A 12,403-nucleotide genomic window follows, 5' to 3' on the forward strand; every position below is an offset into this window, starting at 1 on the left:
ATACAGAGGGTGTGAGTGTGTGTCATTTTATATACAGCCATGGCCAAAAATATTGGCACCCCTGCATTTCTGTCAGATAATGGACCACTTCGCACAGAAAATTGTTGCAATTAAAAATGTTTAGACATTCTCATGTTTATTTTGTTTGTACCATCAATTAGTTTCTTACACCTCTCTACAGGAATTTTGGACCACTATTCTTTCGCCAACTGCCCCAGGTCTCTCAGAATTTCAAGGGTTCCTTTTCCCAACTGCTGTTTTTGTTCCAGCGCTTTGTCTGAAACCATTTGTGGGTGCTTTTTGACGTGTGTTTTGGGTCATTGTCCTGCTGTAAGACCCATGACCTCTGAGGGAGACCCAACTTTGACACTGGGCCCTACATTGCACCCACAATTCTTCGGTAGTCTTCTCATTTCATAATGCATGCACACAGTCGAGATATCCAGTGCCTGAAGCAACCCCAAAACATCAGTGAACCTCCACCATGTTTGACTGTAGGGACTGTATTTTTTTTCTTGAAATGCCTCATTTCTATTTCTGAAAACAGTAGAATGATGGGCTTTACCAAATAGCTGTAATTGTTTTCGTCCGTCCACAGCACATTCTCCCAAAAGGATTGTGGCTTCCTCAGGTAAGTTTTGGCAAACTCCAATCTGGCTTTTTTATGTTTCTGTGTCAGCAGTGCGGTCCTCCTGGGTCTCCAACCATAGCGTCCCTTTTCAGTCAGATGGCGACGTATAGTGCGAGCTGACACAGTTTTACCCTGTGCCTGAAGGTCAGCTTGAATTTGTCTGGAAGTTGATTGAGGATCTTTATCCACCATTCCAACAATCCTTCGTTGCAATCTTTGATCAATTGTTCTCTTTAGTCCACGTCCAGGGAGATTAGCTACAGCACCATGGGCTGTAAACTTCTTGACAATGTTGTGCACAGTGGACACAGGAACATTAAGATCTCTGAAGATGGACTTGTAACCTTGAGATTGTCCATGCTTTTCCACAAAGACTTGGAATGCAATTATCTCTTGCAATTTGGAGAAGGTGCCAATAATTTTGCCCAGTACATATTTGGAGTTTTGCGTGGTATGTGTCAGATTTGGCTTTTTTTCTCCACTTTTTTGTACCATACCAATGCAAACAAAATAAATAAACATGAGAATGCCTGAACATTTGTAATTGCAACAAATTTCTGTGCAAAGTGGTGCATTATCTGACAGAAATGCAGGGGTGCCAACATTTTTGGCCATGACTGTATAGATCAGATTAAAAGATAACCATACTTTTATATAAAATAAGCCCAACCAAAAACACCCTTCAACAGCCCACAGACCCTAAAAGAAAGGACTTTTCCCTATGTTTACAAGTTCATTATTTTTACTTAGAGATCTCATATTGTCAGGTTTCCTTAAAAACATACATATATATATATATATATACACACAAATTATATATATATATATATATATGCATCACTTGAACCGAATACAATTGGGTTTGCACATCCATTGGACTACACTTTGAGACATCAGTGACACCTGCTCAGATTAAGCTCTATGAACAACAACCCAAGCTAAACAAGGGTCAGCCATGCCGGTTGTCACTTTAAAGTGACACTAAACTCAGGAGCTAAATCTGAAAAATATTGTCAAGTACCTTAACTATTAACAAAAATGTATGTTATTTGGGTATCTCTCAGCTGTAGATCCTCAAATCATCTCTGAATTCATGCTGACACTGTCCTTCCTTCTAGAGGGGGGCTACTTTTGTTCCTCATGGTCCCTGTGCATGTTGTAAAGTAACCACCACTCCAAGCTCGCTCCCCTGATCGACTACAATCTTGCATTTAGTTTACTAATTTGTATTGAAGTTGTAGCCTATCACAGGAGTGAGCTTGCAGAAGTGACTACTTTACACACACACACAGAGACCATGGGGAACAAAAGTAGCCACCCTCCAGAAGGAAAGCAAGTTTCAGCGCAAATTCAGAGATGATTTGAGGATCTAGGGCTCAGTGATACACACATAAGGTACATTTTTGTTAATAGTTAAGGTACTTGAATGTATTTTTAGGATTTAACTCCCGAGTTTAGTGTCACTTTAATAATGTAAAGATGGAGAAAGAAAGCACTTGTTTGCTCTGGCAAATAGCATATATCAACAGTTCTAAAGCCTATGAAGCTTATTACAGCTGCAGAGTGTGGGTTCTCCTACACACACACCTGTCCAAATTTCAGTTGTAAGTAGACCGGACAATTGAGTATTATACACTGAGTGGCCAGATTATTATGACCACCTGACGTTTGTAGGCAAATTAGCTATAATTTCGCGCTGAAGTTGCTAGAGGGCCAGACCATTATAAATAGGGAAGCAGGTTGTTTACCACGACAGTAGAAGTGATTTTTTTCTGAAGATATGGGTAAACAACGCGATTTAACAGCCTTTGAACATGGGATGATTGTTGGCGCTCGGAGCCATGGAGCGAGTATCAGCAAAACAGCAGAATTTGTTAAATGTTAAAGAGCAGCTGTTGTTAAAGTGTTTAAAGACTCCACTGTCAGCCGAAAATCTGGGTCTGAACGTACGAATTGTGTCCGTCAGCGACTAGTCAATGTTAGGGCAGAATAGAGAGTGGCAAGACTGGTACAAGACAACAGAAGGGCAACAGTGCAGTGTCAGATTCCTCGCATCACCTTTCAACATCTCGTGGAGTCACGAGGCGGCCCAACTAAGTCATCTCGTGGAGTCATCACGTGGCCCAACGAAGTACTGATGGGGTGGTCATAATAATCTGGCCACTCAGTGTATATCACATCTATTTTCTATTGAGTAAACCATCAATAAAATTTCATACATGCAAGAGCAGGCAGAGAGCCGATAGCTATAATTACCTTTAAGACTTTATTAATGATATCCATATCTTTGTTGTCATCTCCTTGCCCAAGGCACTCTCCCAAAGCCTGCATCACAAAGACATTAATGCAAACCTTATATCAGTAAACCAAAATGCTACACTGTAAATCTGCTGCTTTGGCCAAAGTAAGAGACTGGGTTTTCTGTACTAATGCAGCTACATACTAAAAGAGTTAAACAGCAAAATTAGTTCCAGCTGATCCACAGACTGCTTCCCATCACATAATGTAGTTAAAGCACTATTCATTTCAAACACCTGTTGTAACCATTCTGGACGTCATTCAAATCCCACTTTCCAGATGTTTGTGTAAAATATGTGTAGTTCTTTGCTGCGAAAAGCCCAACGCCTTCTGGAAGGTTTTAAACCTAGAGTAGAATGTCTACAGAGGTATGTTAAAATAAAAAGAATACCCTTGTGGATTTAAATGTCTTTTTTACAGTGAAACAAGGACAGAAAAGAAAGGGGAAAGCTTGGAGCTAGTGCATTCAATCATCTTAAACTCACAGAGAAGACAACTCTCAATACATATAGTATTACTAGGTGAAGGTCTTCCAAAAAAATTAAAAAGTGTTCCGTCTTTAGATGTATTTTGTTTCTTGCTGATTAAACTAAAAGCTTTAAAAACAGGCTTACATACAAAGTATGCCTTGATCTGACAACGCCATTAGTTAAAATTAGGGATGCACCGATACCGCTATTTCGGTACGAGTATTTTTTTCCGCTACTCGCCGATACCGAATACCGGAAGTCCCATTCAGGAAGTCAGGCGGCGTGTAATGACTCGCCACCTGGCTTCTTGATTAGCCGGGAAGCCGGGCAGCGTGTAAAGACTCGCCACCCGGTTTCCCGATTAGCAAGGAAGCCGTCCCCATGCTTCTCGTCAGTGTGTGACGAGAAAGCATGGAGCCGGCATCCTGGCCAATCATGGAAGCCGGGCAGCGCGTCATTACACAAGTGACGAGGGAGCATGGAGCCGGCTTCCCAGCCAATCAGGAAGCTGAGCAGCGTGTACTGACGCGCTGCCCATCTTCCTGATACAGGAAGTATTGGGCTAGGCATCGGAGCATTTGGGCGAGTACGGCCCCTGACAGAATACCCAATCAGAGCGGGCAGCTCATTGGCTGCCGGATCTGTTTATACGAAGATTTTCCAGCCGGGTCCTTCAATCAGCTGATCAAAAATTGCCGGCTAAAAGGGAGCCGACAGCCCCACACACTGTGCGAATTTTGCCCAGTACATTCAAAACTGGCCGAAATTTGGCCAGTGAATGGGCATCTTAAGACCTCCTTTTGCATTGATGTGAATTTTTGTTTAGTTAAAACAAAGTCTATCACTTTTACAATGATTATTAGCTTAAAGTGTACCATTGTCTCTGGTACAGTAAGTGATAGGAAATCAAAATTTTTGAGTGGTCACAGGACCAGGAGGTAAGGGGAAATCATCCAATAGAAAAACCTGTTCTGGTGACAACCGTCTAAAGCTTCATTCAGACTATGTGTGATTCTATTGCTTTTATATGCATTTAAAAAGCTTTAAACACATATATGCACACACGATATTGCCAAAAGTATTGGGACACCCCTCCAAATCATTGGATTGAGGTGTTCCAATCACCTAAATGGCCACAGGTGTATAAAATCAAGCACCTAGGCATGCAGACTGCTTCTACAAACATTTGTGAAAGAATAGGTCGCTCTCAGGAGCTCAGTGAAATCAAGCATGGTACCGTGATAGGTTGGCACCTATGCAATAAGTCCATCCGTGAAATTTCCTTGCTACTAAATATTTAGCGGTCATCTGTTAGTCGTATTATAACAAAGTGGAATCAGCTGGGAACAACAGCAACTCAGCCACGAAGTGGTAGGCCGCGTAAAATGACAGAGCGGGGTCAGTGCATGCTAAATGCACAGTGCGCAGAAGTTGCCAACTGTCTGCAGAGTCAATAGCTACAGACCTCCAATCTTCGTGTGGCCTTCAGATTGGCACAACAACAGTGCGTAGAGAGCTTCATGGAATGGGTTTCCATGGCCGAGCAGCTGCACCCAAGCCTTACATCACCAAGTGCAATGCAAAGCGTCGGATGCAGTGGTGTAAAGCACGCCGCCACTGGACTCTAGAGAAGTGGAGACATTCTCTGGAGTGACGAATCACACTTCTCTGACAATCCGATGGACATGTCTGGGTCTGACGGTTGCCAGGAGAACGGTACTTGCCTGACTGCATTGTGCCAAGTGTAAAGTTTGGTGGAGGGGGATTATGGTGTGGGGTTATTTTTCAGGGGTTGGGCTTTGTCAGTAAAGGGAACTCTTAAGGCATCAGCATACAAAAGACATTTTGGACAATTTCATGCTCCCAACTTGCGGGAACAGTTTAGGGATGGCCCCTTCCTGTTCCAACATGACTGCGCACCAGTGCACAAAGCAAGGTCCATAAAGACATGGATGAGCGAGTTTGGGGTGGAGGAAGTTGACTGGCCTGCACAGAGTCCTGACCTCAGCCCAAAAGAACACCTTTGGGATGAATTAGAGCAGAGACTGGGAGCCAGGCCTTCCTGTCCAACATCAGTACCTGACCTCACAAATGCGCCTCTGGAAGAATAAAACATTCCCATAGACACACTCCTAAACCTTATGGACAGCCTTCCCAGAAGAGTTGAAGCTGTTATAGCTGCAAAGGGTGGGCCAACTCAATATTGAACCCTACAGACTAAGACAGGGATTCCATTAAAGTTCATGTGCGTGTAAAGGCAGGCGTCCCAATACTTTTGGCAATATAGTGTGTATATGGATAGATAGATAGGCGCATCTAATGAATTCCAATAGGTATATTATCTATTTCTGTGCACTAAAATTCATTTTAGTGTATTTTATCCTAAAAGTATTGTTTTGATAAATATTTCCGCAAATATCGTGCGACATAACAAATTGCAACTAGCATTTTTTTTTTCTACAGTGCCTCTGCTTTCAGAAAATATATAATTATTTGGGGGGTATTAAAATAGTATGAAACTCTCAAACTTTTTTCAATAATGCATTCAGATCAAACAAATAAATATACATTGCCCAGCAATGTATTTCTTTGCATTTTGCCCAAACTCTTACAATCATCATGTTTCTGAACAGCTGCTTACATGTCTCTCAGTTTCCCTGAACTTCCTTTCCATTACAAGATCACAAAGGACAGTGCAGGCTCCAGCAACTGTTCATCTACTAGCTTGGAGAAGGGAGGAGAGGGGGTAGTGGAGTAGCTTGAATTGCTGTGTCTGTGTGTTTGTGGAGACACACACAGCTTACTAGCACACACAAGGGGTGACTGCATAGCATTCTGCTTGAGAAAGGAGTCACTCTAAGACATAACAAGTCAGGACAAATGCTCAGGAGACCAGCTGATTCTACAGAAAACTAAAACTTTTAAACACCAAGAAGCAGCATTCATTGTAAGTGATTTCATCAGCATTTGAAATAGCTTAAAATCTATTGACTTTAATATCACTTTAAGCGGTTTTCTAGCCAAAAATGCAGCTTTTATCATGTGTTTGCAAAAATTAAGAAATTGCTCTGGAAGGCAAGTGTTTAAACTTTACATATACTGTAACTTTCCTAATTTCCAGATTCCAGTACAAACTATTTTTTTTTTGTTTTGCTACAACAATCATTTTCAATTAAAAGTTAAAGGAGAACTATGGGGTTAGGGCTTTTCCCCATAGTTCTCCTTAGGGTAACAGGAGGACACAAACTAGCGTCCTCCCGTCACCCTAAGCTCAGTATACCGCGAGCTACAGCTCGTGGTATACCGAGACGCTGCAGCTGAAGCGGATCCGCCCAGCTGCGTGAGTAATAGCTGGCTCTGCCTATCTAGAGGCAGAGTCCGCTGTACCCGCCCCCTCCCCCGTCCGTTCCGCCAGTCAGCGCTGGAGGATCGGAGCGGGGAATCCAGTCCCTCCCGTCACGCCAGAGAGCCGTGACAGGATCGAGAAGTGAGCGAACGCCGGTATGTGTTCGCTCACTTCCCGATCTACTGAGCCGACCTGTGACAGTTTCATTGTCACAGGTCGGCTAGAACTATGAGGATGAGTGAAAAGCACTCACCTCATAGTTCTCCTTTAAGCGTTAAATAGTAGAAATAGGTAGGCCACTATGGGAAATATTTTAGTTTCCTTATGGTTTTAAAAGAATTGCCCTTACAAATATACACAGTCACTCAGTTTGAACTGCATTTAAGCTTCTAAATTCTAGACAGAAATTGTTTTGGTTTTTTTAGGACCACTGGCATTTCAACTTTATAAAGGCTCTTGGAATATGCTTCCTCTTACGTATTAAGGAAAATCTGCAACATGTCTATGCCATTACACAAAACCAATATATCAACTTCTTCAAAGTGGCTACAATACTTATGATTCTTTTTTTATCAATAGAAGCAATGAAGTCTTTAGTTGCTCTGAAGACTGATGTATTATTACTGCACACCACTGCTCTTTGTGCTTGCTTGCTAAACTTGAAGCCCTACAGCTAAGATATTTAAGAGGAAAAGAAAACATGGCTCCTTATGCTAAATAAATTTAGGAGTCTCCCACTCTTTTTACCCAACCCCATGTATGTTGCTTTTTGGCACCAACTTTAAAGAAGGGGATGGGTCAAATGTTGAGAATGAACATCAGCATTATGTGAATGTGCGGATTACACTGCATAGTATAATACACACCTCCAACTCCTCAATTGTGGTATTTTCCTCATGGACCTTCAGGTCATTCTGTGTATCTTCTTCTGTTTGTTCTTGACCGCCTACAATCTCATTGAGATACTGCTGATCGATCTTATCCAGAGCCGCCTTCAAGTCATTTCGTAAGCCCTAGCAGACAAGATCCACACAAGAGACATTTTAGGCATTACTTGGAAATAAACATTTAAATGAGTTCAGTGCTGAACGCCAAGGTGCTAAATACATTGAATGTCCTATTTAGGAAATGAAGAGTAAAAAGTGAGAAAACAGCACCCTCTGGAGTTCATAGCAAACTTGTAGGAGAGAGCAGCCAAACAAACAATGTCAATGTGTATAAAACACAGACACCAAGAGGATCTTCCACACACCTGATCAGCAATGATCAGAGTACCTCAAAGTCAAGGGCAATTTAGTATATGTAAGTAACAAGCCTGTGAAGTTAATGTGAGTATTGCTCCCTAGCAACTCCCAAGCCTCTCTGTTGGGTAGGGAGGCTGCCCATCGTAGTCATGGATCAATACCGAGATGTAGAAAAGCGATTAAAGCTGAAGGCAGTGACAGCACACACTGAGCACCCCATGTTGGATAACATCTTTATTTTAAAAAATGCATTTGTTCATGGATAAAATTAACTTTAGTTGAGGCTAGTAGTTTCCTCCAACTAAAAATTCTTCTATGACCCCCCAGGACTCGGTTAACCAATATTGCTTTTAGGAGCATATATTAGCCCTCAGGATTACCAAAACACACTACCTGCAGTGTATTAGAACATTACTCACGATTGTGAGAAATGCTGTGCTAAAACATTTGCAAGGTAAATCCGGTGGTCCTGTCACATAGACAGATAAGAAGCACCCATTCGTTTAGTGTGACAAGACCACAATGCTCACACTAACAGCATACATTATACATTGCTCCACATTTACCCTCAAAGTAAAGAAATGTGAGCAGCTCCTGCTTCCCCCACAACCGCTTCTCATTATCCAATACCCCTTTTTGGCATTACTCCTCACCCAAAGATGTTTCCAACTAAAAATTGGCCTTTAAAAAGGAGAACTATGGAGTACACCTTTTCTTGTATTTTTAATTTCCTTATGATACAGGAGTACATTTTGCAATGTAATAAAAAATGCACCATCAGCTTAAAATTCAGTGTAATATACTGTGGGCGGAGCTAAGCTCTGTGCTGAAAAACGATTCTGACAATATTGTCGGGATCTTTCTCCCCCATTGAGTGACAGCAATTTGTAGGAGCTGCTGCGAGTTCATGAGAACCTGTGCAAAATGCAGCAGCTCAGGGCACATCCTATCCTGCAATGGCAGCTCCTGAATTCCTCAAATGTACAGGTTACTTAAAACTGAAGACATCTGACAAATGACAATTTGGTAAAACGGAGAGAACACTGGACATCCTTGTTGATTGGACATCCTTATTTTATCTTTTCGCCAGGTCATCTCGAATAATTTAGACATCGATTATAAAAGGAGAACTAAGGGCCTGTTCACATGATATCAGGTCCTGATCAGGTGCGGATCTGCAGACTGATGCAGTGCGTTTTTGCAGCGTTTTTGATGCGTTCAAGTTTTTTTTGCTGGAGTGGGGCTGTTAGTATGTTAGCTGCAGTGCAGTGCAGTTTTGATGCGTTTGACGCGTTTTGGATGAGTGTTGGACGCGTTTGCGTTTCCTGACCGTTTCCGGACCTGACAAAATGTGACATGCAGTATTTTTTCTGTCGTAACCTGAACGCACGTGAGAACTGTAGCCCATAAAACACATAGGGATACATTTTGAGTGCAGCAGCGCACGGAGCCGGTCAGCACACAAAACGGACGTCGTGTGAACAGGCCCTAAGTGTTTTTTCCTCATATCCTCCCGTGACCCAAAGCTCTGTATATCGCAAGCTACAGCTCGCGGTGTACTGAGACCGCTGCAGCCGGGACGGATCCAGACATTACTGCTGTCGAGATCCACCCAGCTGCGTGAGTGACACCTGGCTCTGCCAGTACCCGCCCCCTCCCCTGTCCGTTCCACCATTCAGCGCTAGAGTATCGGAGCGGGGAGGGGAGAATCCCTGTAGGGAGCCGTGAGTGACAGTCCCGGCTCTCTGCAGGGAGATGATCGAGAAGTGAACGAGCGACTGGTGTTCGCTCACTTCCCGATCTATTGAGCCGACGTGTGACAATTTCGGCTTGAACTATGAGATTGAGTGAAAATCACTCACCTCATAGTTCTCTTTTAAAGATCTAATTTCTGAAAAGTTATTGTGCTCCTAAAGTATTTGAAAAATTCTATATTTTAGCACTGCAGTTGTAGGACCATACCCTATACAGAAAATAAAGTTGTATGCACATTTTTTTATGTATAAAAACAAAACAAAAAAAACAGCCACATTATCTTATAAAAAACAAAACTATTTATGTTAAAAAAAATGATCTCCATCATGTCTTTTAATAAGATTACTTACATTCAAAAGTTACATGAAAGAAAAAAAAATATTCCCTTGATGACTTTTATCTCAATAACACTGGGAGTGCTGGCAAGGCTCTGAAACGTTATATATGAACGTGATTACACGATACAAAAAAAAAAAAAAACAGTACCTTGTTCACTTCTGGAGCAAGAATCTCTATCTTTCTCAAGCGTTGAAAGGTATCATAATCAGTTTCCCCAAAAAGTCGGATTGGTTCACCTCTTTCTCGCAGTCTCCGTATCACCTAGAATGGAAAAAACATTTACGGAGAAAATGAGCTCCTCTTATAAAATCCTAATAAATCTAGACACAAAGCACTGCATGGACTTTTATCTTATTTATCAAATAAATCAAATATATATAAAATCAATATATCAAATAAAAATTAAAACCAAAATCAAAGCTGTATTTGATGCTAAAAAAGAAAATGGAAGTACGAGATACTATTCAAACTACTTCAAGACACTGGTTCGGAAACCTGAAATAAATTCTATCATACTAGAGTAGATGAGCAGCACATAGGGAAATAAGCAGTTACATATAGCAAAAACTTTAGAAATCAGTAAGGAAGAATGATAACAGATAAATCGGATTGTATTATGCTTATTAGTCAGAAAAGCCCCTCTTTAGTTCTACATTGTCATTGGGATCTGACTTTCCTGATTAAGTTCTGCTATCCGTTCTGTCTACGGAGATCACCTCAGGGTCCTGTAAGGACACTCTTTTAAAACAGGGGTTGGCAAGCTTTACACTGACGTCTTAAAAGGCTCCAATAACAAAGTGAGAGGGGTATAAAAATACTTTTCAGGCTAAAAAGGTAATAGCAGTTATCTTCTGATGTTGCTCCTAAACAGGTAAAATAGATTGTACTTGAGGGTTCATTCACACCCACGCGTTGTATCACATGGCAGCACAGCTGCAGATAAAAGCAACGCTATCAATGTTCAGATACCTGTGCTGTGTTGCTGTGTATTTTCAAAAACTTGTACATGCAGATTTTTTTTTATATAATGTTGTGCGTTAAAGGCCCACTAAACTCAATACAAATTTAAAAACACAAGTAAAATGCATATTTATGCCCTGCCTTGCATTTGATGTGAATTGGGCCTCACTCATACCAGATCCGTTGCTTTGCGATCCATTTTTCGATGGATGCTAATGCAAAGGCACCGAAAAATGAATGGGTGTGAATGGGACCAGTTCACACCTCAGCGATTCGTTCCGTTGCAGTGCGATGAAAAAAAAAAAAAGTAGCGCATGCTCTACTTTTTTTCAGCATAACATAACGGAACAAAAACGGATGTAATCGCAATGGAACGGAAGTCAACAAACCCTCCTTAAAGTAACCATATCAGCACAAGGTCACTTGAAAGTAAAACATAACTGCAAAAAGAAGACTGCATATACTTAACTTTTTCCGGTGAGCAGTTATTTAAAAAGCCACCGCTTCATTGCTCACGGTCTTTTGCAAGTATTCACACACCTTGCTGTGGCTTTTCACACCCTCTTGGGTGTCAAAACAGGGCATACAAGCCAGCGGGAGGAACCACAGCAAGCATATACTTGCAGAAGACAGTAAGCAGTGGCGTTTCAATAAACAGGGTGCAGGAATTATAAGTATATACAGTCTTCTATTTGCAAGTATGTTATACATACAAGTGACCGAGTGCTGATAAGGTCACTTAAAGCTGCTCTATAATAATGTCCACTTTTGCTAGGCAGTAATGACATTTTAGCTTTAGTTGGCCAGGAGGTTATTCAGTAATTAGAGAACTAAAACATGCATGAAATTCATTTACTTATTTAGCAGGTGAACAATTGCACACATTATTCTATAAAGAATATAAAAAAAAAATATAAAAGACATGAGCAGTACGTTTCAGTTTGTGTATATATATATTGGCAATGCCCCTCCCTTCCCTGTATGTCACAGCTCTCTCCTCTTGTGGGAGTATCTGATTATCGTCTGTGCTTGCCCTGGCCCTCCTCCCCTCCCTACTTCACATAACTTTTTAAGTAGCTGCCAGGAAAGTAGCGAAGGGGAATACTATGGAGAAGGGGTCCCCAACCTCTGGGCCGCGGACCGAAACAGGTCCATTGGCTGTCAGGAACTGGGTCGCAGGATTCCTGGACCCGTTAGAAATCTGGACCCACGAGTCACTTCTGGGGGCGTCGTGTAGGAGGTCCAGAAATGTCACTGCCCATTGTGCATGTGTGGGGAAGCGGGTAAATAACATTCAGGGCCAAGGCAAAAATGCACACAAGCGCCTGTGCGGGGAAGCTACTGTGAATATTATGGACCC

General features: G+C 41.7%; 1 protein-coding gene across 2 annotated transcripts in view; it reads right to left on the reverse strand.

The window, feature by feature from the left end:
- PRPF18 (pre-mRNA processing factor 18) overlaps positions 1 to 12,403 on the reverse strand; it is a 38,408-nt gene that overhangs the window by 15,491 nt on the left and 10,514 nt on the right. For both annotated transcript variants that reach the window (XM_018553718.1, XM_018553717.1), the window contains 3 exons: positions 10,231 to 10,344; positions 7,612 to 7,758; positions 2,888 to 2,956 (listed from right to left, as the gene is read on the reverse strand). In XM_018553718.1, coding sequence (XP_018409220.1) covers positions 2,888 to 2,956; positions 7,612 to 7,758; positions 10,231 to 10,344 — 330 coding nt within the window. The remainder of the gene's footprint in view (positions 1 to 2,887; positions 2,957 to 7,611; positions 7,759 to 10,230; positions 10,345 to 12,403) is intronic.

This window comes from Nanorana parkeri, unplaced genomic scaffold (genome assembly GCF_000935625.1).
Source record: "Nanorana parkeri isolate BGI_ZX_2015 unplaced genomic scaffold, ASM93562v1 scaffold128, whole genome shotgun sequence".
NCBI classification, from domain to species: domain Eukaryota; kingdom Metazoa; phylum Chordata; class Amphibia; order Anura; family Dicroglossidae; genus Nanorana; species Nanorana parkeri.